Source organism: Acanthisitta chloris, unplaced genomic scaffold (genome assembly GCF_000695815.1).
Source record: "Acanthisitta chloris isolate BGI_N310 unplaced genomic scaffold, ASM69581v1 scaffold16110, whole genome shotgun sequence".
In the NCBI taxonomy this organism is placed as follows: Eukaryota; Metazoa; Chordata; class Aves; order Passeriformes; family Acanthisittidae; genus Acanthisitta; species Acanthisitta chloris.
In genome coordinates, this window is record NW_008650038.1 from 1 (window position 1) to 24,551 (window position 24,551).

The following is a 24,551-nucleotide window of genomic DNA, read 5'->3' on the forward strand; positions in this document are numbered from 1 at the left end:
CATCAGAAGTTGTATTTGACCAAAACCAACTTTTTAAAATTTCATTTCTTTCAGGTATGTTAAGATGAAATGTATTACAAATTACTTACATTGCAGTATTAATAATGTGGAAATAAGTTGTTACAGCATTAAAGAAGTTGAAATCTTAATAGATAAATAGCAATTTAAACTGAAAACTCTGGAAATCAGTGTAGTAAGATCCATTTAAAATCCTTGTAGTCCTAGTAAGGGGTTTGTTGCCATGATACTTTCTTCAGTAACATATGTGGGAAAGCACACCTCAGCTGAGGAAAGGATTTAGTTCTCATTTTTCATGTTTTCATATTGAAGCCCCATCCAGCCATTACCACTCCTATCAGTGAAACAGTTGAAGAAAGCAGTCAGGAGCCTGCTGAGGGGGGTGAGGAGAAAGCAGGAGCCAAACGAAAAAAGTCTTCTGTCGCAAAGGTAAGTGACTGAATATGTGTTCTGTTCTGCCAGGAACATCTTTGAGTCAAAACGATATTGCTGAGTTTTTGCTTAAATACTTTAAACTAACAGTGGTTTATTCTTGTAACTGCCTTGTTACAACTGCTTTCTCACAACAAGACAGTTTCTTTGCTGCTTTTCAGGTATACCTGCAGTAATATTTTTGTCCTTCTGTATTCCTTATACAGTATGAGACATGTTTGAAAATTGATTTCTGTATCAGTCTATATTTCTAAATCATTATACAATTAAACTAAATTCAGGCAGTACTTTCTAGGCAGAGGAAACTGGAAATGGTCAGCAAGAATTAGCTTAAAGTTTCCCTTCCTGTTTTTGAAGACTTTTTGATATCAGAGGCAGGTATGACTCTCAATTATGATAACTTTTCTTGCAAAGCTGAACAGCATTAGATTCTGTTGTGGCTGAAAGGGTACTTCAGTGTATTTGCCAGAACAGGTTATGAGAATCAGTTTGAGTTAAGCCATACTCTTTATGAGCTAATTAGGATATAGAAGATTTCATAGCTGTATTAATCCATCTCTTGAGTCAGAAAAGTGAGTTACCAGTATGCAACAGTTTATGCAGACAGAGTTTAGCTTCTTTGCTTTGTAATGTGCGCATAGCTTAGCACCCTTCCAAAACGAGATTGGGTTCTCTTTAAATATATTGTATTCATGCTTTAAAAAGCGCATTTTGTCCTGTAAGAAATGAACCTCCCTAGCTTACTGTCCCCTTAATGATTCTAGTGTAGAACACTGCTTTGAACTTTCCCTGTTCTTGAATGCTTTGTTTTGTCATGTGGGGATATTTTTCGTATGGCATGGAAGAGGCGTTGTGTGCTGTCAGCTTCTCTCAGTTGTTCTAAGGAGAGTGGAATCCTAAAATGACAAAAATTGTGACGCAGGTGGAATTGATACATTTATGATGTCTCATTTATTTGTAATTAATTTCTGGAAATTACTGTTCTACAGGATCAGCAGTGCCCTTAAATGTTGGTCTGTTTTGAATAGACTTGCCTCACTGTTTTAGTTTTGATTATTTACCAAGACTGAATGTAGTTTGTCTGTAGGTATTGCTGGCTGACCTTTAATATTGATTCACAGCTGCAACTGAAGAATTTGCAATGTGTCAAATACATAGCAGGTGCTCATTAGGTAGGATTAGTGTCTAGTAGCTGTAATAGCTTGTTTGTTCAGGAGTAAAAAAGTCCTTTGATTAGATGAAAGAAGTTAGTATCCTGGTGGTGTACAGGTAGATGATGTTGAGAGTTATTTTGATGAGTTGGAGACCACAGAGTTATGGATGGATTATTTCTCCTAAGTTTTTACTGCCTAGAGTTCCTTATTTTAGTACTTCTACATGTGGAAGGTGAGGGTGATTCTATCTGCTGTACCTTAGGAGAGCTCTTCAACACATAATTTCCTGACAGTAAACCAATGCTGTTCTTGTCCATGCGCACTGCTGATAAAAGCATTTGTTCTTGGCATTGTGACTGCGAGGGGGAAACTTCTTTTAAACTGGACTGATCAGTTTGCTTCTCCCTGGATTTATGCCTCAAGCAACATGTGCTAGTGGGGATGGCAGTGACTTAAGCTTCATGTTTCTCATGGAAAGTGCTTTCAGTCTGTTCTGTGCTGGCACTGTGAAAGAGAAACAGGAAGACATAAGAGCCATTTAAACACAAAGCTGGAATAAAATATCCTGGATGGGTCCTGTCATGGTTTAACCCCAGCCAGCAGCCAAGAACCACGCAGCCACTCACACTCCCTCCTCCCCCCTCTTCCCCCCCAACCCAGAGGAATGGGGAGGAGAAAATAAAGTAAAATATGTAGGTTGAGATAAGAACAGTTTAATAATAAAGAGCAGAATGAGCTAAAATGTCAATGGATAATAAAAAGAAAGTGAAAGAAATGAAACCAAAACAAAACCAGTGGACCAGCACAACCCAGTCCCTCCCCCTGGATCGACCCTTCCTGCTTATATACTGGGCATGACATTCTATGGTGTGGAATATCCCTTTGGCTAGTTAGGTCGCCTGTCCCAGCTATGCTCCCTCCCAGTTTCTTGTGTACGTTCTCACTGGCAGAGCATAAGACACAAGAAAGAAAACATCCTTGATTTAGGATAGACACAGCAGAAACCAAACCATCAGTGTACTGTCATCAGAATTGTCACTGTGAATCCAAACACTGCACTACACTAGCTACTGAGGAAAAAGAAAATGAAATTAACTCCATCCTGGTTAAAACCAGCACAGTCCTTCTACATAGCTTTCTCTAATTAGTTTCAGTCAGCTTGTGGCAAAATAGAGAGCAAATTTTCTATTTATACTAATGTAGCTATAACTTTTAATCAGTCCTTTACTCTGCTTTCCTGTGGTTTCAGTGAACTGGTTATTCTTCTGTCTTGAAGTTGTGCTCTGTGAAAAGACTCAGTGATATTACATGTCTCAAGTAATTGGGAATATTGCATGATAGCCTTGTGCCTGAGTTGCTTTGGTTAATGTTGGAATCTTAAAAACTGTAGCTGCTTTAGATGGGAATTGGGAAAAAAAAAGGCATTTGCAAGTGGGACAAAGCAATAGCATTCAAGTTGAGAAAAAGAACTGAAAACCTTAAAAACATGCATATGCATAGGCTGCAAGGAATTATTGATTATTTTCAGGTAAATTATTACAAGCTTTTGATTTTTCAAGTCTTAACTGCTCACCTAAAATGAAAATTAGTATTTCTAAGGTTTAAAAAAACCCCAGCAAAACAGGAAAAAAGGCATAGACTACAATTTCAAAAATGACAAAACAACTTGCTTGTAGTCTGTGTACTACTTGTCCTTGTTTTGACTGGGGTAGAGTTAGTTTTCTTCATAGTAGCTGGTTGTAACACCCCGGTCTGCTTGGGTGATGGAGGGGAAGGTAATTTTGAATTACTCTGGGCAGTGTGCAGAAGAAAAAACTCAATTCTCAGCGGGTTCAAGAAGAAATAAGGCACTTGGCAAAAGGCAAATGAGTAAACTTCACAGCATTCAAACATGCTGTGCAGACTTTAACTTAGCACACCTTGAGAGAGCTAAGTCTTAGCTGGGACTGATCATGCACTTACTGAGTCATTAAAGGGATACTCCTCAGTGCAGCTTGTAGCTTAATATATTGTGAAGGAGAAAAGAAAGAAAAGTAGTGAGGAAAACAGATGGGAAAGAGAGGTAGATAGTCACCACCTGTGTATCCAGCATGGTCTCATCAGCTTCCAACCCAGGGCAGTGGTGCATGTCTCGCTGTCCTTCTATCCGTTCCCCTCGCCCAAGGCCCATCCCAGCGTGAGGTCACACACATGTACCTGTGCTTTAGGCAGAGCCAGGAGCTTTGGCATCATCTCAGGGCTTGCAGCAAGGCCGTGTGGTCGACCACCAACATTTCAGGGCTCCCATCAGAGCCATGTGGTCACCTAGGCCATTCCAGTGTAGACCAGCAGTTACCTGCTAAGGGTAACTTAGCCTTCAAGGGGCTGGGGGAGAGCATTATGCCACCCCACCTATGCAGAACTCAACCTGTTCCCTGCAGTGCTTTCCCAACTGCTTTTTTTGAGCCAGACAACTTTTCCTGGGGTTCCTGACACTGGTGCAGTGCTGTGTTTTGGATTTAGCATGAGAATAATGTTAGTTTTTGCTAAGTAGTGCTTACCTTAAACCAAGGACTTTCTCAGTGTCTCATGTGCTGCCAGTGAGCAGGTGCTCAAGAAGCAGGGAGGGAGCATGGACAGGACAGGTGACCTAGAACGTGTTCATACCCTAGAACATCATGCCCAGTATATAAACCAGGGGGAGTTGGTTGGGAGGGGCTGATCGCTGCTCGGGGTCAGGCTGGGAATTGGTCAGTGTGTGGCGAGCAATGGTATCATAGAATCATAGAATTTAGGGGTTGGAATGGACCTTACAGATCATCTAGTCCCAACCCTCCCTGCCATGGGCAGGGACACCTCCTCACTAGATCAGGTTGCTCAAGGCCTCATCCAGCCTGGCCTTGAACACTGCCAGGGTCGGGACAGCCACCACGTCCCTGGGCAGCCTGTTCCAGTGTCTCATCACTGTTAGAGTAAAACCTTTTTTCGAATATCTTAACACCTTGCATAAGTTTCTCTTGGGTTTTATTCCTCTCTTCCATTCAGCTTTTCATTACAATTATTGTTGTTATTATTAGTATTACTGTTCTTTGTTTCAATTATTGAACTGGTTTTATCTCAACCTTTTGTTTCCAATTTACTTTCTAAGGTTTACCTTTTCTTTCTGATTCTCCTCCCGCAGTGGGTAAGGAGGTCAGTCAGTGAGCAAGAATGTGTGCTTGAATTGTAACACTGCTACAAGTCTTCGTTTACCACTAAATGTGGTCTGTGACTCAGGTATCCATCTATGTGAAACAGATAAACAGTAATCAAAATGAATCTTACATGTTGGCAAGGTCTCTTAGAAGTACTTATGTCATGGTGATATGATCAAAAAGTGTAGCTGTTGTTGGGACCACCAAGTAGAATTGAAATTCTGCCATAGTACATTGATGTGTTTTGACCTGTTCTGACAGCAGTCTGACTGTGTACTGGAGAAAGTGGTCCAGTTAGACTTTCAGTGAGTACCTAACTATTTAAAATGAAGAGCAGCCCAATGGTTATTCACGTGTTCTCTTTTCACTATAAAATAGTTTTTAATGGGTTTTTTTGCCCTGTGTTGAATCCCTTTGCAGTTATCCCCCAAAGGAGACAATAACTTACCTACAGAAGCTGAAACAGAAGAAAAGGAGATGGATCCTTCAAAGGAAGATGATCTACCCTCTGACAAAACCAGTAAAGAAGTATGTGAGAACTTCTTCTATGTACCATAGAACATCTTAATATTATGTTCATTGATGTTAAATTGATTACTAAGACACTATAGTTATTACTACTCTGACAGTCTCAGGAGGTGTTTCATTATATAAAACTTTCTGCGTGTTCACTCATGTTTATACCTCTCACTGAAGCTCCCAGGAACTGAACTGAAGTTTTCATCAGAGGGGTTTCTGGTTAGTCTACAAGTGCAGTTAAAACAGCTGGAACAATGTGGGTTGTATCACTTACTCTCTATTGTAAATGTATTTTTTTAAGGACTAGATAAAGAGTTGAGACAGACTAAAACATCACTACATACCTTTGTTTAAAACAGAATATTATTTAGTACTCTAGTTTATTTTTTATCTTTCAGGAAAAAGTCCAAAGTACCAGGTAATCATAGAATGGTTTGGGTTGGAAGGGACCTTAAAGATCACCTAGTTCCAACTCCTTTGCTGTGTACAAGGACATCATTCACTAGCCCAGGTTGCTCAAAGCCTGGCCTTAAATACTTTCAGAGATGGGGCAGTCACAGCTTCTCTGGCAAACTGTGCCAGTGCCTCACCTCCCTCACAGTAAATAATTTCTTCATATTATCTAGACTAAATGTGCCCTCTTTCAGTTTAAAGCCATAATCAGGATTTTAATAATTTAAAAGCAGGCAGTGTCTTTGTATACATTATGGGATTCATGTTTAAATTATGTACCAGAGGCTTCAGTTGTGGAAAAAATTGAGAATAGTTTGAAATATCTTTATTTTGTTAAGACTCCTAGCACCATTTTAATCTTCACAGCATGTGGTGAAAGCAAATGATGCTTCTGTTCCTAAAGTTGCTAGAAGAGGAAGAAAAAGAAAGGTAACAATGTTTAATTACTTCACCTTACTGCAATTTTTTTTATATGATAATACAGGATATTATTTTCTTTAGTGATAGATTATATGTAAGTTGAAGTGCTTGACACCCTACTACCCTTTTTCAAATGTCTGAAAGATCTGTAGGAACTAAAGTTGTTCCAGAATGCATTTTACAAGTCTTAATTCTGTTTGAACTTAATGTGGAATATTGTTTTCCCATCTTTTCCCAAACAGCCTATTACAAGTAAGAAAAAAATAACATACAAACTGTTGCTAGACTGCTAATGAAATAGCCTGAGGCTCTGAAAAATTTCTCTTAACATCTTCATCACACTGAACTAACACCTGAACTACTCCCCTTTGTGATTTTGTGGTCTCTTCAACCTGGGAAAAACTGGAATTACTTTGAAAGAAGCAGTTACAGCTGCTTCCTCAGTGTATTCTAGCCTTTATGTTTTGTGGTCACACAGCAAGCCAGACTGGGGCACTGACCCAACTGAAAACCAGATTAAAGTGGGGCAGATCTTAATTTCGTGTTCAGAACCACTTTTAACTTCTGATGCTGGTGCTGACAGCAGGGATGGGATGAGTGTGAAGTAACTGTGACCTTAGTGTGCTTGTCACAGATAAGTAATATGCTGGATCTGTACACTAGAGGTACATCTACTGCTAGATTTAAGTTTCACTCTGTTGTTTAAGTGATCTCTTATTATAGATGCTCACAAAGAATATTAAGATAAATGTGCTTAAAGAATATAAGAGAACTATGTATTAGCCCATAAATTGTCCTGCATCCAGGACACTAAGTTCTCGTCTGCTTTCTCTGGTTGGGATTTTTCTCAAAACGTTTCATCTGTATATATGGGTATGAAGTGTTTCTGCAGGGAGATTTATATCTTTACATTGAGATCTTTTGTTTCAAGTTTCGTCTGTCTTCCCAGCCCTCACAAAATGTCTGTGTAGGTGCAGGTCATGTCCTGCTGCTGCGGACCAACATGCAGTTTTTCACGCTGAATAGCATCAGTCTGTGGAGCTGGAGTCACGTATTTTTTTGGATAGCTCCGTCTGCTGGCTTGATACCTTGGTGCAGCTAGCGGAGATCGTGGCACAGTCTAAAGGGGAGAGTATTTGGTGGGGGAGAAGTATGAACTTGCCTGCTTAAAACTGGGGTTTGGCATACTGTTACGGCAATCTTAAAAATACTTAGAAGTAATCTCTGCTTTGTTATACCAAGGTAATTTTGTTCTGAAGGTGAATGGGCTGGTTGAAATTGTATGAAATATCACTATATCAGGTAGTGATGGTATGGAGAGGGTGAAATTAATGATACTTAAATGTAATCTGTTAGTGAACATGGAAATTTTTTTACCCATGGGCACAAAAAGTAGCATAATAATGCATTTCTAGAAGTTTAAAATTGTTGTTTGAGAAAGTGATGAAGATAACACCACATACTGGTGCCGTGTTTTTTCACTTGTGAAATTCATTCTTTAAATTAGTCTGAAAAACAAGCTGAAGCTGAAGAAGCAGCAGCAATGGCAGCGGTGGCTCCAGTGTCCCCAAAAGTAAGCCCCAAACGAGGAAGACCAGCAGGTAACTTCAGAAGAAAGATTTAACTTTGCACCACGGAAATATCTTAGTCAAATTAGTCAGGGAGTGGTCTCCTTCCCCTAAACTACTGCAGAGTATTTTTTTCATGCTAAAGACAGTCTTTGCTAATAGGTTGTGATAAGAAAACACCTCCTCTCAAATGGGTGAATTTAGAACATAACTGGATTTAAATTGTTAGCATTAACGCTCAGTCTTCTAAATTAGAGACTGGTTGTTCTAAAGGTGTTACCTTTAGAAAAGCCTTCTTCATGGAATACTGATAAAGTGTGGATGTATGGTACTAGTTCTCTGTGTATTTTTGTTCCAGAAAGGTTTCTGTGCATCCATCAATGGTCTGTAGAATCCTCTGACTGTGTTAGAATATCCTTGAAACACAAAGAAGAGAACTGGGGAGACAAAGCTCCTGTAGGTGGAGCTCAGAGGATGGTAAAAACAGGCTGAGAGCTGGAGAGGCCTGTGTAAAAATATGTTTAAGGCAGTCTGTGTAATTTGATAGACAAAAGACAATGTAACTGATTTTTTGTACATGTCTAGTTAGAACCATTTGGTGATCGTTCTGTAGTGCCTACTTCTTTCAAAGCATCAAATGAAATGCTTTGAAATTATCTGTTTCATCGCAGTTTTTATGGTAAGCTTGCAGATATTCTTGACCATTAATGAGTACATCAGAGAACTGTTCTGGCAGCAGTTAAGTCCATTGTACAAGCATGTAGTCAGGGAAACAAATCATGTATAGTCATCTGTATCTGCTGACAGTGCCAAATTAACTTACTTCAACTACAGTTAGGTTGACTTAATTCCTTTTGCCTTGGAGGCTGCAATGAAATTTATCATTGTTTTTATTACATGTACAAAATGTACATTTTTAATATGTGGATTTCTCTTTACAATTTCTGGTTTGCTTTCACTAACAGCTGCCTGTAAGAGATGCTTTTGCCTCCTGTAAGAAATACCTGTCTATAAAATGTACCATGCAGCCTTCTCACATCTCTTGCTTAGCAGTGCTCCATGCTAAGACCAACATGAGTTTAAACACTGATTATTGGCTTTGCTGACCACATGTTCACTGTGATACTGGAGAAGCATTTGAAGTATAGAAGTGCCAAGAAAGCAGATATGTTGTTTGTCTTACTGTAGAAATGTGGTGAATCTGAGTAAATGCAGAGTTTGATCTACACTGTAGTGTGGTGGTAGAACTTCTTGTCATTGGTTTGTTATGAAAAGTGATGAAAGCTCTGTGATACATCTAAAAATAGTGGACAACAAATTGTTAACGTGGGCAGTAAATGAGTTCTTCTTACTTTCTAATTTCTTACTTCTCATCTAATATAAGAGTTGTTCATATTAATTATTCAATGTATGAAACAAATCTGTCTGCACAGATTGCAAAAAGAAGAAAGCACAAGAATTGGTAGTTGAAGCCTGTGGCTAAAAAAACCCCAAAGTTTTTAATTTTCCAATTAGCTAGAAAAACTGCCAACACTTCAATTTTTCAGAGATATCTTGATTAAGGTTTGGTGCTTAATTAACACTTGAATTTTGTATAATAGCAAAGTTAGGTTGGTTTTAAGTGTAGCTTATGTCTGTTGAGTAAGAGTCTTTCTACATAGACAGGGAGTAGGTGGTGGCTGTGAACTAACCTGTTATTTTTGTATAACTACTAGCTTCTGAAGTAAAAGTTCCAAAACCGAGAGGGAGACCCAAGTTGGTGAAACCATCTTGTCTTTCAGAGGGTGACTTGTGAGTTACGTTTTATTCTTTAATATAAAGCATCTTCACTGTAAATCATGTTATTCCTTATGTCAAGACTTCATAGTTAGAGTACTTGACAGGTGTTTGCCCTGTTACTGTTCAACATCAGTTACTGTAACAACTGGTGTTGTTATAGTACAGAGTAACTCAAGCTAGTATGTTTCAGGAATGAGAGACAGAAGATCCTGACCTTCTTAACTTGTAAAATCTGAGCAAAATTCCTCATATAGCTGCATGCTGAGTGAAGAGGCAAAGGCTTAAGAGAAACTACAAGATCTTGTGAAACTGAAATAGGGATTTTTTTGTTTGTTTGTTTGTTACATTTCTGTTTCAGAATTCTGTTCTGATGGAATTCCAACACTATTTGTTCTTGTTGTTGTTGTTCCATAAATTTCCATAAATTTCATTTTTGCCTTTTTCAGTTCTTAGGTCAAGTTCTTCATGTTTCTAGTAACCCTTAAGAAAAGTAGAGAATTGGTGTAGTTTTCTATAAATTAAAGATGCACAGTTTTGGGGTGTGTATATGTGTGTGTGTATATATATACACCTTAAGTAAGTATACTTTATAAGCCTAGTTTACAGTGTATGCACCTTTGATCCTGCAGAACCATATGTGTTTGGAGTACCTGCTGAGCACAGGTTTGGATCTGTGCTCTTACATTAATGTTAGCCTCACTGGGGCCTCCATACTCTTATTTATTTATTTATTTATTTTGCGCAGATAGTGGGCTATAATTTTAGAAAATGGCTATTTTTTTTGGAAGAGTCACTAAATGGACTGAAAGTGAATCGAGTTCATAATTTTTAGTATTCTGTGGTTAAAAAAGATCAGGTCCCTGAGTTAAAGTAGCTTCTCGAAGTCACTGTAGTGAATGGATATGATGCCTAAATACTGTTCATATTTCAGTGTTAATGAGGAGGAGAAGGCAAAGAAAAAAGGACCAGAAGAAAAGCCCAAAAAGCAAGGGAAAAAAGATGAAGACAGTCAGAAGGATGAGGAGAAGTCAAAGAAGGAATTTGATAAAAAGGAAGGAAAGAAAGAGTCTGAACTGAAAAGGAAAAATGTTGCAAAAGTGGGTTCTGCATCAGCTTCTGATTCTGAAGATGAAGGAGAACAAGAAGAAGGGGACAAGGTAAAATTTTGTTTACCTGATATATTTATTATAGAGGAAAGTAGTATCACTGAAGGTTTTCCAGTTATGTACTAGGTCTTAGTAAAGGTTGGAGTCCTGTGTCTGGCTAATACAGATATATAAAATAAGTTTTGAGCTTAATTTTCTCAAATAATTATTTCAGGACCTTCTATTTTCCAATGAAAGCATCTCTTCTAAGACAGTTCTCTTTCTAACAAATCATGTAAATGTAGCAGCTATTTATTCTGTCAGAAGGCTTTTATTTTCACTTGAGTTCCTTGGAACACAGACATTTCTTTTCTTGGGTGCATCTAGAGAACATTTGGCTTGAAATCACATTTTTGGTAAATCAAAGCTGTCCCTAGCCAATCATTTGTAATGTCTTCATTTTTCTGGTACTTAGGTTGTTTGCCTTCCAATGAAAAGGAAAAAAGGGAGAAAGGACTAATAAAGTTGTATTTAGTTTCAGGGAAGGCCAGCTCTTGTCAGGTTATTCCATGGAGCACAGTTGTTTTGAGGATGCTTAGTGTAAGTAGGTTTACCTGTTTACAGAAACAGTGACATAATCTTGCTTTTCTCTTTCCAATCATAAAATCCCAAATAGAAGAAAAAAGGGGGAAGAAGCTTTCAGGCATCTCACAGAAGAAACATTGTAAGAGGACAGCATGATAGAGAAGTAACAGACAGAAAGCGTAAGCAGGAGGAACAGACAGAATCTGAATCGTGAGTATATTTTAACATGGGATGCCTGCAAGTTGTGGGAGTACTTTGAACCTAACAGGAGGAAACAGTATCTGAAAAAACTTTCAAGCTGGTTTGCACTATGTTCTGTTCTTCTCTCCCCTCACCCCCCCTTTTGGTTTTCTATTTCAGCTTCTTTCTGAGCAGAGGGTAAAAAGCTCCTTTAAACCACTATGTTCTATAGTGAGAGGATTGGAATAACTGAATATAGAAATTAGGTGATGTCAATCTGTCAGTGACTTTGAGTGTCTAGCAGAGCAAAGCTGGTAGGTTCTTTTTAGAACTAACCTAAGAATATTTATAATAAAAGGGATCAGTGTGAAAAACTGTTCAGGACAGCCATATATTTCTCTTACAAGTTTTAGGTACATCAGATTGACAACTGGTCGGACCTATTAATCCATGGATTTTTGATGAGGCGTGGAATGCCTCGGACTATCTGGAAAACATTTCCTTCTCTGGCAGCTGGAGCACACACTGTCAGACAGAACAAGGGAAAAATAAATAATTCTTCTACTTTAGCAGTGGAAAGCTAGTTGAGTGACACCAAGAGCAGTCTGCATTTGGAAAATTAAGTATCACAAATGAGTCAGGAATAAGAAAGAATACAATATCCTGCCAGAAACTGGGGGGCATGGGACACTAGGAAGAAATCTGACTCGTTCTCCAGAGCTATTCTACAAATGGGCAAAGAAGCTGCCACAAGAAGAGTGTGATGTTCCCATCCCCACGTTTGGCAGAAGGGTGGAAGAAAGTGAGAACAAAGTGAAAATGTGAAAATTGAGGAATATAATGGTCTCCTTCACCTGTACCAACGAAATCATATCTTTTTTCACACTCATTAACAAGAACCTAGTTTGGTTGGGTTTTATTTTTTTTGTGCTCTAGCCCTTTCTTCTCCCTGTCACTCCTCTGGAAACCTAACATAATTACTCTGCCTGTAGCAAATCTAAGTGTTTCCAGCTTCAGAGATACTAAATTGTTCTTTGCCTCTTAGCAGCTCTTAATGTATCACTATTTCACTCTGACAAATGCTGATTGATTTCTGCAATCAAACTGTCATATATTGATTGAGTTCAAATAATCAAATCTCTGCTTTTAAATAGCTCTCATATTTTATGCATTAGAGGGTGGATAGACTTCTGTTATAATAAGAAAAAAGGAGAACTAGTTAGTGAATGTGTAATAAATTTAATTTTAGCTGATGACTAATACCACAAAACCCAATATTCATAAAAAGTAAAAATAATACAGGCTGATATGTGGTTTTTGGTTATCACCATAGTTTCCATTTTCTGGTCTTTGTAGCTACTTCGTTAGTACTTATTTTGTAACTTATAGTGCTTTGTACACCATTCTGTTTGTGTACCAAGTTTACATGTGTGGTTTCAGTGGCATGAGATGTGCTGCCACTTGAAACAAAAGAGTTTTATATACTTTAAAACTTAATTCTGTAACCAGATAAGAGTATGAAAGAAACACAAAAGATGATAGACATGCAGGCCTGGATATTTTATGGATGCATATTACTATGACAGGAAAAAAAATTAATCTTAGGACATTTAAGTCATGATATGCTGAAATATGCAAATTCTAAAGTGAGGCTTTTAAACCCCTTAGTAAGACAAGAGTGAGGAATTGCTAAGCAGGAGTTCATGGTCTTCTCTGAATAAAAATTTAAAAGCTTAAAATCTTGTTTGTAAGACTTCTGCCTGCCTCGATTCTGTAACTGAGTTGGAGACAGGTTTTGTTCTGTTTTTCTTGAGTCCCAGCTTTATTTGCAGTGAGACAATTAGAGAAAGATCCAGGAGGTTTCAATGCACTTGCAATAAATATTTTTTTTTTCTTTTTGATTACTATTTTCTTTTAAGAAGTTTTAAATTATTACTGATACATTTATGGTCAGTTGTAAGATACTTACACTGTTACCATTAATTTTACAAGAAAGTATTTTACATAGGAACTGATTATGATTAATTGATCTCTCCATAATTCCCTGTAGTAATGTTAAATAGTTCTACTCCTTTTGTCATCATAACAAAAATACTCTGTTTCTCCGTAAACTAGTTCTGTACAATGCCATTTTACCGATTTATACACGCAACAAAAGAAAATATAGTTTGGAAATATGACTTGTTTTTAAGATTATTTAATTTGCCACTTCTAGGGAAAACCAGCTGTGAGTATGGAGGAATTATCAGCAGTATCTTAGCTAATTAATTTTGTTAATTAGTTTCAGTCTTTGAAAACCAGCACTTGACTCTTTGTGGGGTTTGCATGCTAATGTTTTACTGAGATAATACCTCAAAACATTGCATCTCATCCAAAAATGGGGAAAAAAAGAGTGAAAAGCAGACTTGCAACATTGTAAAAACACTCTAACGTTTTTGATAGGCAGAGTAAAGAAGAAGGCAAGAAAGCAGAAGTTAAGAAGATTGAGAAGAAGAGAGGTTAGTTTAAAGAAGCTAAACAGTACTTTATGGGTATCTTAAATTTTGTACGGAATTTCTCCCTGGATAAGGTAATACACTGCTGAGGCTGGCTGTGCAGGCTCAGTGGGAGATGTTTGATCCATAATGCTTCCTTTAGGTCTGTGAAACAGTGCATTCTTGTCTTTGTGTTCTTTCTTTCTTTGGTGCATTACAACAGATCTTTGCTATTCTGATTTATTGTCAATTGAGCCTATAAACCTCAATCTCTTCTGTTTGTGAATAAGAAACAAAAGCTCTTAATCTTTGAACTGAGTCACTTCAGTTCTTCCATTTGTTTTTTCCTTTCTGTCTTCCCATAATACAATCTGAGGGGCCTCTTGATTTGGATACTACCTCTTGCTAAACTGGAGGCTCAGATTCAGATTACTGTGGTCTTGTCTACTAACCCACACTTGCAAACTGACCTTCATAGGGATAAGTCATTCCTTTTTCAGGTTTCCCATCTTAGAGGCCAATCCAAACCACTGGCTGTAATTTGTAGTATAGTACAGATCCAGTGTCATGGACTCTAACCAACCTATTATCTCAGTGGGGTGGGGAAATAAAAATTATCAAAACTCATCCAAGGTGGATTGGAAACTGTTTGCTTACAGTATTGTTCAGAATACATACCAAATCCAAACAGGCATTCAGCATGTGAATTGAAGAATGCCATTGTTCATTCATCTTTCACAGCTACTGAAGTGTGTGCACTGGGATCATTTTATTTGGATGGATTTGGACTGTAACTTGAGTCATGACGGTTTGTTCTGAAAACAAACCATCAATTTCTGGGTGTCCTGTCATTAAAGGTCTTACAGCTTTGTACCTCTTAGTGTTTATTAACACTTTTTGTTAAGCTGGCCCAACAGTCAGAGGGTGACATCTCTGTATTGGAATAGAAAAGTCTTTTCAGTTGTGACTCATAAGGAGAAAACTATGTGGGTTGCTAATAATGTCCAGTTTTTAAAAGCTGTGTGCTTTATTTCTGATAGCAAGCCCCGTGGTGTGTTTGTGTGCACCTGAACGTAAGATACCTGCCCATATTCTTCTGCATTCCATATCAAGTTAATATTTGTAGAAATGTTTCTGCAAAAACGAACCTGATGTGATTATCAAATACTCATGTGTACTGTTCTTAATTTTCAGAAACATCAATGGATTCTAGGCTTCAAAGGATACATGCAGAAATAAAGAATTCCCTGAAAATCGATAATCTTGTAAGTATATTTTTTTTGAACTGATTTATGTGTCCAATTCCAGTAGGAAATACTTGGCTCATGTGCTTGTTTTTAATTAGTACTCTGAAAATGGTTAGAATATTTTCAATTTGAAAGATAATTTTTACTTAAATGAGGTTACTGTGGGTATTGAAAGATAAGTGTCAGCAAAGAAATTTATTTTTTTTAATTGGAAATACTTCATAATAAATTATTTACAAGAAACATTCAGATAGAATTATGTCACATGAAGCATGTGGTGCCAGATCAGCCTGCTGAGCCATGTAGAAACACCAGAAGGACACAGTGAGTGTAGTAGTGGTACACTTCCTGATCCAGGGTATGCAGGCTCCAGCCTACTGACTCTCCCCACTGTTGAGGGTAGTCTGCTGCTTGAGGGGGGTTCAGATTTGGAATGTTACTAACACATGGTTGAGGCTTTGTGGCCTTAAGACTGTTTATTTACTGCTACTGGTTTTCTGTGTTGGGCACCAATGATACAGTCGGGGACACCTGGAGAGTATCAAGCATGACTCTGAGGGTGATGGTGAAGGTGTGGGGGCCCAGGTGGTGGTCTTTTTCTTGAGGGAAGGCTTTGTGAAGGAATGGATAGGCAAGGTGGCAGGATCCACCCAAAAGGAGTGCTGCCAAGAGGCTGAAGAACCTGGGTAAAGAGCGTTAAAGTAGGATTGGCAACAGAGGAGGAAGTGGTGGAGCAGGATGACAGCCAGATGTCAGCAGGGGGATGTAAACAGACTTGCCTTATAATCAGCAGAATTCCTACACAGAACATGGTGGAAGTGGCATGACCACAAGGATAAACACAGAAATGAGGAAGTGATGGCAGCACAGTGTTATGAGGAAGGCTTTCACAACCTTTCTGGAATGTCAGCACGACTGTGTCTCTTAAGGGTGGCTGTACACTAATGCATATAGCATGGGGAACAACCCAGGGGAACTGGGTATCTGTCTGCAGTTGTAGGGCAATGGTTTCAGTGATACCAGAGATTTGGTGGGAAGTTCATGGGGCTGGAGCCTTGCCATGTATGTTTACAGGCTCCGTAGGAAAGGTGCATGTGGGAAGACAAGATGAAGGATAGCTTTATGTGAGAGACCAGTGGAAATGTGTGGAGCTCTGCACTGGGACAGCTGATAAACCAACTGAGAGCTTATGGGTCAGGATTAGTGGGCAGACCAGTCTGAGTGACACATGTCTTGACAATGTCTACGACACCTGATTGGAGAAGTAGAGAAGGAAGTAATCTTAAGACAATTGGGAGACACCTTTGGTTCTAATTGAGGGCTTTACACCAGAATGGTTCTGCAGAAGGGACACGGGGATTGCACAGCAGTGCAGGAAGCTTCTAGAGTGTGATGATTTCCTAACACATGTGATGAAGGAGCTGACATACTGTCAGACCTGACTCTTCCAGACAGCAAAGATCTCGTCAGGCATATGAAGGTCAGGGGCAACCTCAGCTTCAGTGACTGACATGGTGGAGTTCAGGATGCTGGAAGCTGGGAGCAGGGCAAAAAGGATCACAGACCTGGACTCAGGAGAACAGACTTTGGCCTCTACAGGGATCTGCCTGGAAGAATCCCTTGAGAGACCATGCTGGAGAGAAGACAGGGCAAGGAAATCTTGGCTTACTTCTAGGGATTATCTTTTCAAGGCTGATTCATCTTGACAAGCAGAAAGAATAACCAAATGTAGCAGGAGGGCTGCATAGATGAAGAGCTCCTGACTATAGAAAGGACACAAATAACAGAAGCATACAAGAAGTGAAAGCAGGGACAGGTGAACAGGGAGGAATATGCACACACTGCCCAAGCATGGAGGGGTGTGCTTAGGAAACCAAAACCCATGTGGAGTTAGATCTAAGGAGAGAAATGAAGGGCCGCAAAGTTTCAAGTACCTTATCAGTTAAAGGAAGACTGGGAAAACGTGGGCCTACTGAGGAATGGGGTCAGGGGTTCCAGTAAAAAAGGAGAATGCTAAGGTAATTATCCAGGAGCTGGGTAATGTCATTGTGCATCCACTCCATTTTATTTTTGAGAAGTTGTGGTGATAGGGGGCAGTTTCTCAAGGACTGGAAGAATGCAAATGTCACCCTCATCTTGCAGAAGGAAGATCTGGGAAACTGCGGTCAAGTCAGTCTCACACTGATCCCTTGAAAGGTGTTGGAACAAATCCTCCTGGAAATTGTTTCCGATAATATGAAGGACAGTAAGGTCTCTGGGAGTTGAAGAAGTTGTCCTTGGCCAAACTGATGTCCTTCTATGATATGACTAGCTTGGTGGATGAGGGAGAGCAGTGGACATTGTTTATATTACGTTTAAAAAGGCTTTTGACCCTATCTCTCGTAACAGCCTCAAAAACAAACTGATCAAGTATGGACTAAAAAAGTGGATAGATAAGTGGACTGAAAACTTACTGAACAGCAGGGCTCAAAAGGCTGTGATCAGTGGCAGAGAGACCAGCACAGGCCAGTTACTAGTAGTCTGTACTTCTAAAATGTCTCATTAATGACTGGGATGATGGGACAGACCACACCCATAGCCACTTTGAAGATGATGCAAAACTGAAATCAAGGCTTTGATGGGAGTGCTGCCATCCAGAGAGACTTGGACAGGCTGGAGAAATGGGCCAACAGGAACTTCATGCATTTCAGTTCTAGTTCTGCACATGTAGAGCGATATGCCTAGGCACCAGCAGAGACTGGGGACTGAGCTGCTGGAAAGTAGCTTGTTGTAAAATGGCCTGGTGGTGTCGATAGACACCAAGCTTAGCATGAGTCACCAATATGCTTTTGTGGCAAAGGTGGCCAGTAACATTCTGGGCTGCATTAGAGGGAGAGTTGCTAGAATGTGGAAGGAGGTGGTAGTTGGCACTGATGAGACACTGGATCCTGATTTGGGCTCCTTGGTACAATAGAGACATTGACCTGCTGTAGGGAGCCCAATAAAGGGTCACGAAGATGGATTAAAGGCTTGGAACATGTGTCATAGAAGGAGAGGCCAAGAGAGCTGGAAGTGTTCAGCTTGGGGAAGATATGAAAAAAATGTGTGTGAACAGGTAGGACCGCATGAGGAGCAGCAAGCTGCTCCAGCTGAGGGACACAGTTGTTCTGAGTGTTGGAGGCAAGGTTCTGGTAGTGAGGGCAGGGGCCTGCCTTGTGCTGGGTATAACCAGTTCCAGCCTGCCCCAGTGGATGAACTACTGCAGGGCATGGCTGAGCCCTCAGCCAGGATGGTGCACATCTGTGGAAACTTGCTTAAACAGAGGGCAAAACACACTGGGCAGAGAGAAGAGGATGAGGATGAGAGGGAGGAGTGAGAAACAACAGAGGAATCTCCAGTGTCTAAGAAGATAGTAGGAGGTTCTCTATGTTGCTGGAGAAGGTGTTCTCCAGCAGCCTGTGAAAGAGACCATGAAAGAGCATATGCTCATGCTGTGGCCTGCAGAGAGCCCATGCTGGAGATTCTCCTGAAGTACTGCAGCCTATGGAGAGAGCCCAACCTGGAGCAGAGGAGAATGTGCAAGAGAAGGAGTTGCAGAGAGGAATTGTGATGTACTTGACCCTCTGCCCCCCTGCACTGCTTGAGTGTGGGTTGTGGAGTGGAGTTTCAAGTAAAGTTGAGTGTGGCAGAGGGAAAGAAAAGTATTGATTTAAAGTTAGTTTTTGTTTCTCAAAATCCAAATCTATTTTAATTGGTAATAAATTAATTTTCAGTAAGTAGAGTCTGTTTTGTCCATTACTGTAACTGATAAGCAGTCTCCCAGTCTTTACCTTGACCTTTGAGCTTTCTCATTCTGCTTTCAGTGCCTGTGTGGGCATGTGGCTGCTAGCCAAGACTAACAGCACAGTGCTAATATGAAGTATTCATTTCCAGCGTGGCCTGTTCTTAAATTGTTTCATTAAGTCTATGTCAATAATTTGTCTCAAAAAAATAGTTCACCTCAAATGACATTTAGAAAGCTTTTTGCTTCACATTTTCATGGTTTGGCGTAAATAAATCATTCTGTCCTGAGCCAGAGAGTAAAGTCCCCTAAAATAATAAGTAAACCAACGAACAAATAAACATAAACCAGCAAAAAAGCCAAACCAGCCAACCAACCAAAAAACCCTGAAAACCTGTGATACAGAGGTGTAATGAAGCAAATGCCTTAGAGTACTGGAAAGAACATGGGTTGCAGAGCTACAGCAGGGATGCTTAGGCTATTGTAATTGTAGTTATCAATTAAATATGATAGTAGGAATTCTCCTGAGTATAGTCCTGATGTGTTTGTTGGGAGGAGTTAATACTCATTTTCCTTGTGAACAGGAGCTACCACTTTGTACAAGATACAGAATGTTGTTATGACCTCTACTGACAATCTTTTGAGTTCTAAACAGGAAGTTAAATCAGCAAGAGTAGCAGAAAATAAGGAAATTGAGAACAGGTATTACAGGACTTTAGTACAGTGGTTCTTAGAAATGGATCAGAAGCTCACATAATTACTTCCGTGTGTCCTGCACAGTGTGAATTCATTCATCAGACTTTTAACTGAAAAATCTACAAAGACACAGTTCTCTGCATTCACTACAGTCCACTCACGATGCTTTGCTACCTTCTCAGTGGCAATTCACTTTTGAAAAATTGTGTCTGATGTGCTGACTATGGAGAGCAGCTCTGAGCACTGAAGTAACTAGAATCATGAAAGCAGCATAAAGCTTGAATTTGTATTCTGAAAGTATAAAATTGTTTCTAAGTGTTACAAATTATTTGAATATCATCTGCCTTTTATCAGAAGTAGCTGAAAGGCAACTGGGGGTAAATTTTGGTTTGCAAGTTTGACTGTATACATTGTTTTAAGAACATAGTCAAGGATATTGTAGGAAGGTGTCAATGAGCATGGAAATGAATTTAGTATGACTAATTAATGATTATTAACATGTAAGTTAAGTTTTCAAACTAATTTTGTGTTTATATACAGGATGTGAACAGGTGTATTGAGGCTCTTGATGAGCTTGCATCGCTTCAAGTCACAATGCAACAAGCTCAGAAACATACAGAGATGATTCTAACTCTTAAGAAGGTGAGATTTGCAATGTTAATTAAAGGAACATGTGTGTTTTCTTAAATTGGTACCAGTTTTGTTTTCTACTGTGTCCTGTTCAGGTCCCTACCGTTCAAGAGTGATGCAGACAGACAGGAGAGGGCCTAAAGGAGAGCCATCAAGATGATCAGAGTGCTGGAGAACCTGCCCTATAAGGAAAGATTGAAGGGTTTAGTTCTTTCCTTCCCAGAGGAGTCTCAGAGAGGACCTTGTCACATTATTCAGCACTTTAAAGGAAAGCTGCAAAGAGGGTGGGGGCTCTGACAAGGAGACACATGGAGAAGATGAGGGGCAATGGATAGAAGTTGTGCTGGGAAAGGTTTTATCTTGATATAAAAAAAATTCCAAACCTTTTTTTTACAGTGAGAGCAATTGTTCTCTGTAACAACCTCCCCAGGGGTGTGGTGGAATCCTCATTGCTGGAGGTTTTCAAGATGCAGTTGGACAGGGTGCTTGATAATCTCATCCAGGCTCCCTTTCCCATGAAGAGTTAGACCAGGAGATCTTTCGAGGTCACTCCCAGCCTGACAGTTCTGTTATTCTGTGATGCTTCAGAGGGTGTAGAAGTCTGTGATCTTATTTCAGATTGAATGAATAATTTCATCTAGCAGATAAGGGAATTACATAGATATTTAAATACCTAAGTGGAGCTCATTGTTTTATTACTTTGATTTCAGATACGGAAATTCAAAGTTAGCCAAGTTATCATGGAGAAATCTACAATGCTATATAACAAGTTTAAGACTATGTTTCTTGTTGGGGAAGGAGATTCTGTTCTTTCCCAAGTACTAAATAAATCGCTTGCGGAGCAGAAGCAACATGAAGAAGCCAACAAAACCAAAGAACAGTGGAAGAAAGGAGCAAACAAAAAGGTGGAAAAGGAAAAGGACCAGACAGGTAAGGCACTGTGGTTTTAGTTTCTTGTCATATAAAAGACTTAGTTTCCATTAATTTATGAGCCACTTTCAAAAAATCCTTGATGTGGGAGTTCTACCCATCTATGAAAACTTTTACCTATCTGAAATAGTCAAGGATAGTACTACTGTAGCCAACATTGAAACTCAAGAGTGTAATGTTTCCCATTGCCGTTTCTTCTCTGTTGCCCGAAGGGAAGAACTTTTTCAAAAATAGTTTAACATATTTTTATTCTGTAAATTTTCTAACTTGATTACATTATGGAATTAAAGAAACATCAAACATGAGGTGGAATAACTGACCACCATTGGGTTTCATCCCAGCCAGCAGTCAAGCCCCACACAGCCACTCACTCACTCCGCCACTGTCAGGATCAAGGAGAGAATCAGAAGGGTAAAAGCTAGAATACTCATGGGTTGAGATAAAGACAGTTTAACAGGGAAAGCAAAAGCCACATACAAGCAGAGCCAAAACAAGGAATTAATTAATTGTTTTCCCTGGGCAGAAGGTGTTCAGCCATCTCCAGGACAGCAGGGCCCCATCACACAGATGGTTCCTTGGAAAGACCAACACCATCACTCCAAGTGTCACCCACTTCCTCCATCTTCCATCCACTTTGTATGCTGAGCATGATGGCATATGGTATGGAATATCCCTTTGGTCAGTTGGGGTTAGCTGCCCTGGCTGTGTCTCCTCACGACCTCCCAGGCACCCCCAGTCTTCTTGCCAGTGTTGCAGTATGCCACATAAGAGGCCTGCTAAGCTTTGCTCAGCAGTAACAAAAACATCTCTACACTGTCAACCCTGTGTTCAGCAGAAATCCAAAACACTGTGAAGAAAATTACCTCAGCCAAAACCAGCACAACCTTCCATTTCTCCAGTAGCCTTTTGGTGCCTAGACTTCTACCACATAGCTACAGCTTTCAACTGCTTGATTTCCTTCATTAGCTCCTTCCTATATCATGCATGCTACTGTGTGTAGCAGTAACCTTTAACCACTTCTGTGACACAGCTTCAGTAGCTCAGTCTAACAGTAAAGAAATAATCATTTATGGGAGAGCAGGTGTTTGTGCTCCTAGCAGTACCATTCCAGAGAATTCAAGAGATAATGAAGTACAGAGTAATTCTGACAGCTTTCCCTAGTGAGTATGCTCCACAGTGTCTTAAATCGGGAGTAAAATAGATACTTGTATTTTTACATAGAGGAACAAAATGAGGCAGACACACTGGAAATTTAAATCTTTGAAATTGTAGGACCCATCTGTTTAAATCATTTAACTCCTTGATCTTCACAAGCACTGGACAGAAATTACATTCACTCTAAACTTGAATCTTGGGAGCAAAATTGATTCAGAAATTTGTCTGAAGGTTACATCATCTGGATCTGGAATAAACAGATTACTGTGACTGCCTTGTTAGAGGGTGCCAAGGACTCAGAACAACTGTAGTGGAAATGCCACCATGTTTGTAACTGCCAAGAAAGCGAAGATGAATATAAAACCCAACCAATTTATGGTGAGAGAATGTATAATGGCGAGGTTCCATACAGATCTTTCCCCAAAACAATGATTAGTACAACTAATACTTGAAGAAATAATCCAAACTGACAGACTTCCTGCACATAGTTTGGCTAGTGAAACCACTCTAGATAAGGGTAACACAACTTCAGCAGAACACAGTGAAATACCATATTGTCGTCTGGTCACACGGAGAATGGTAAGAAGATTTATCAGAGTAGGAGGGTATTTTATGTGTGTTTTCCTTATTTGCTACAAAGGGAACTCTGGTCCTTACATGCATTTTTCTGCAATTGTAAAACCTGAACTGTTGACTCTGACTCTTTACAAAGCACAGTAATGCTGTAATTGTTTGTACTTTAGCTGAAGTACAGCAGTGGTTTATCTACCTTGTAACAAGGGATTATAGCATTTATTGTCATTGAATTCTTCCAGTGGCACTTGAGTTCAGAACTCATTCTGAGCAAGTATAAACAGGTCAACTAGAATGTCATCTTTAAGTGGTCTTGTCTACTTCTTAGCATGTCTTAGCCTGTGAGAATTCAGATGAGTAAATCTTGTATTTTTTAACATTCCTGTAGCGTGGTATTTCAATAGAGGGGTTTTTTTTTTACAAACCTGCAACTTCAAATAAAATGGACTGTCAGTTCTGACTTAAAAGTGACCTTCCTTAACAACTTGTTCAAAATTCACTAGCTTGTAATACGAGAGTAAAACATGTATGCAGAACAGATTTAAAAGAGGTCAAATGTTCCTGCTTTGATTTCACCAAATACTACTTCTACCTGGTGCTTTGTTTTCCTGCTTGAAAATCGAATGCTATAACTACATACTCTATTTGTATACACTGTCATATTTTGATTATATAACCTATCTGTTGGAGTTGAGAGTAAATGAGAGTGAGGGAACTAGTAACTTCTGTAGTTAAAGTATCAACAATCCCCAGTTGTCTGACCAGGTTAGTGTGGTAAGCAGAACTTACTGCTCAAGTGTATTCTCTCACTCCTTGGAACAGAAACAAGCATTAGTCTTATGATCTGTAGCCTAGCAAGCACAGGAGAACTTGAAATCCCTTGAAGGATATACACTGTTCCATTCCCTTGACTAAAATTATGGGATGAGGCACGTTGCATGGACTTTCAGAAGTTGAAGCCTTGTCAGTTACTGTCTTTTGTATTGTTTCAGCTGCCCTGGGTATCGAGGTGAGGGGAAAACATTAATAGCGTTTCATCTGATGAAGGTGAAGAAGTCATCTAGGGCTTTTTATAGCACAGTTTTGCTGCAGTACTGTTTTCTTGTCCTTTCATTTTGAAGGTTCAAAGGTTCTGAATGGAGGATCTGAAGCCCAGGACACCAACCAGTCACAACATAATGGAGAGAACACTGAGGAGAAGAAAGATAGGCATGAAGCTGGCAGTAAGAAAAAGTGAGCTAATAACTTTGCTGAGTTAAGGATCTATTCTGCTCTAGCTAAATGGCGTAAAATAGAACAGAAGTAGTTTGAAATTACTTAATGTTGAGGTATTGTTTTCTCCACAGAGTTTTCTGTCAACTTCAGAGAATGCGAATGTTCTGTTTGAACTTTTGAATGAATGTTTTAAAAGGCGTAAAGAAAAAGAATTACAGCATGTCCTGTTATAGGAGAGACTCAGCATGTGGTAGGACAGGGCAAAGCAAAAGGTTATCACTGAAAAATGCTGGTTTGTAAACAGAAACATCAAGCAGAGAATCTCTTACAGAGCATGAGAACAGCATAACAGATTTAGTTAAATCAAGGAAAAGGTATAAAATTATCATAGGGATGAATTGTTTTGTTGAGGTACACTGTTTTCTCTGAGCATTTGGTGTTTGCTGGGAGGTGCCCTCAAAACTAGTGGCTTCTGACTACAGAGCTTTTAGAAGTGATGTCTAGG

The 24,551-nt window shown here is 39.4% G+C and overlaps 1 protein-coding gene across 1 annotated transcript; it reads left to right on the plus strand.

Annotated features, from left to right (window-relative positions):
• Positions 1-330: 330 nt before the first annotated feature.
• Positions 331-24,068, plus strand: PSIP1 (PC4 and SFRS1 interacting protein 1; the record flags this gene model as incomplete). The annotated part of the gene is made up of 12 exons (XM_009083437.1): positions 331-447; positions 5,198-5,305; positions 6,116-6,178; positions 7,677-7,770; positions 9,453-9,528; positions 10,448-10,673; positions 11,278-11,396; positions 13,809-13,864; positions 15,035-15,105; positions 20,084-20,185; positions 20,884-21,103; positions 23,953-24,068. Coding segments are annotated over 12 exons (1,368 nt in total), but the record flags the coding sequence as incomplete, so codon positions are not given.
• Positions 24,069-24,551: the final 483 nt, after the last annotated feature.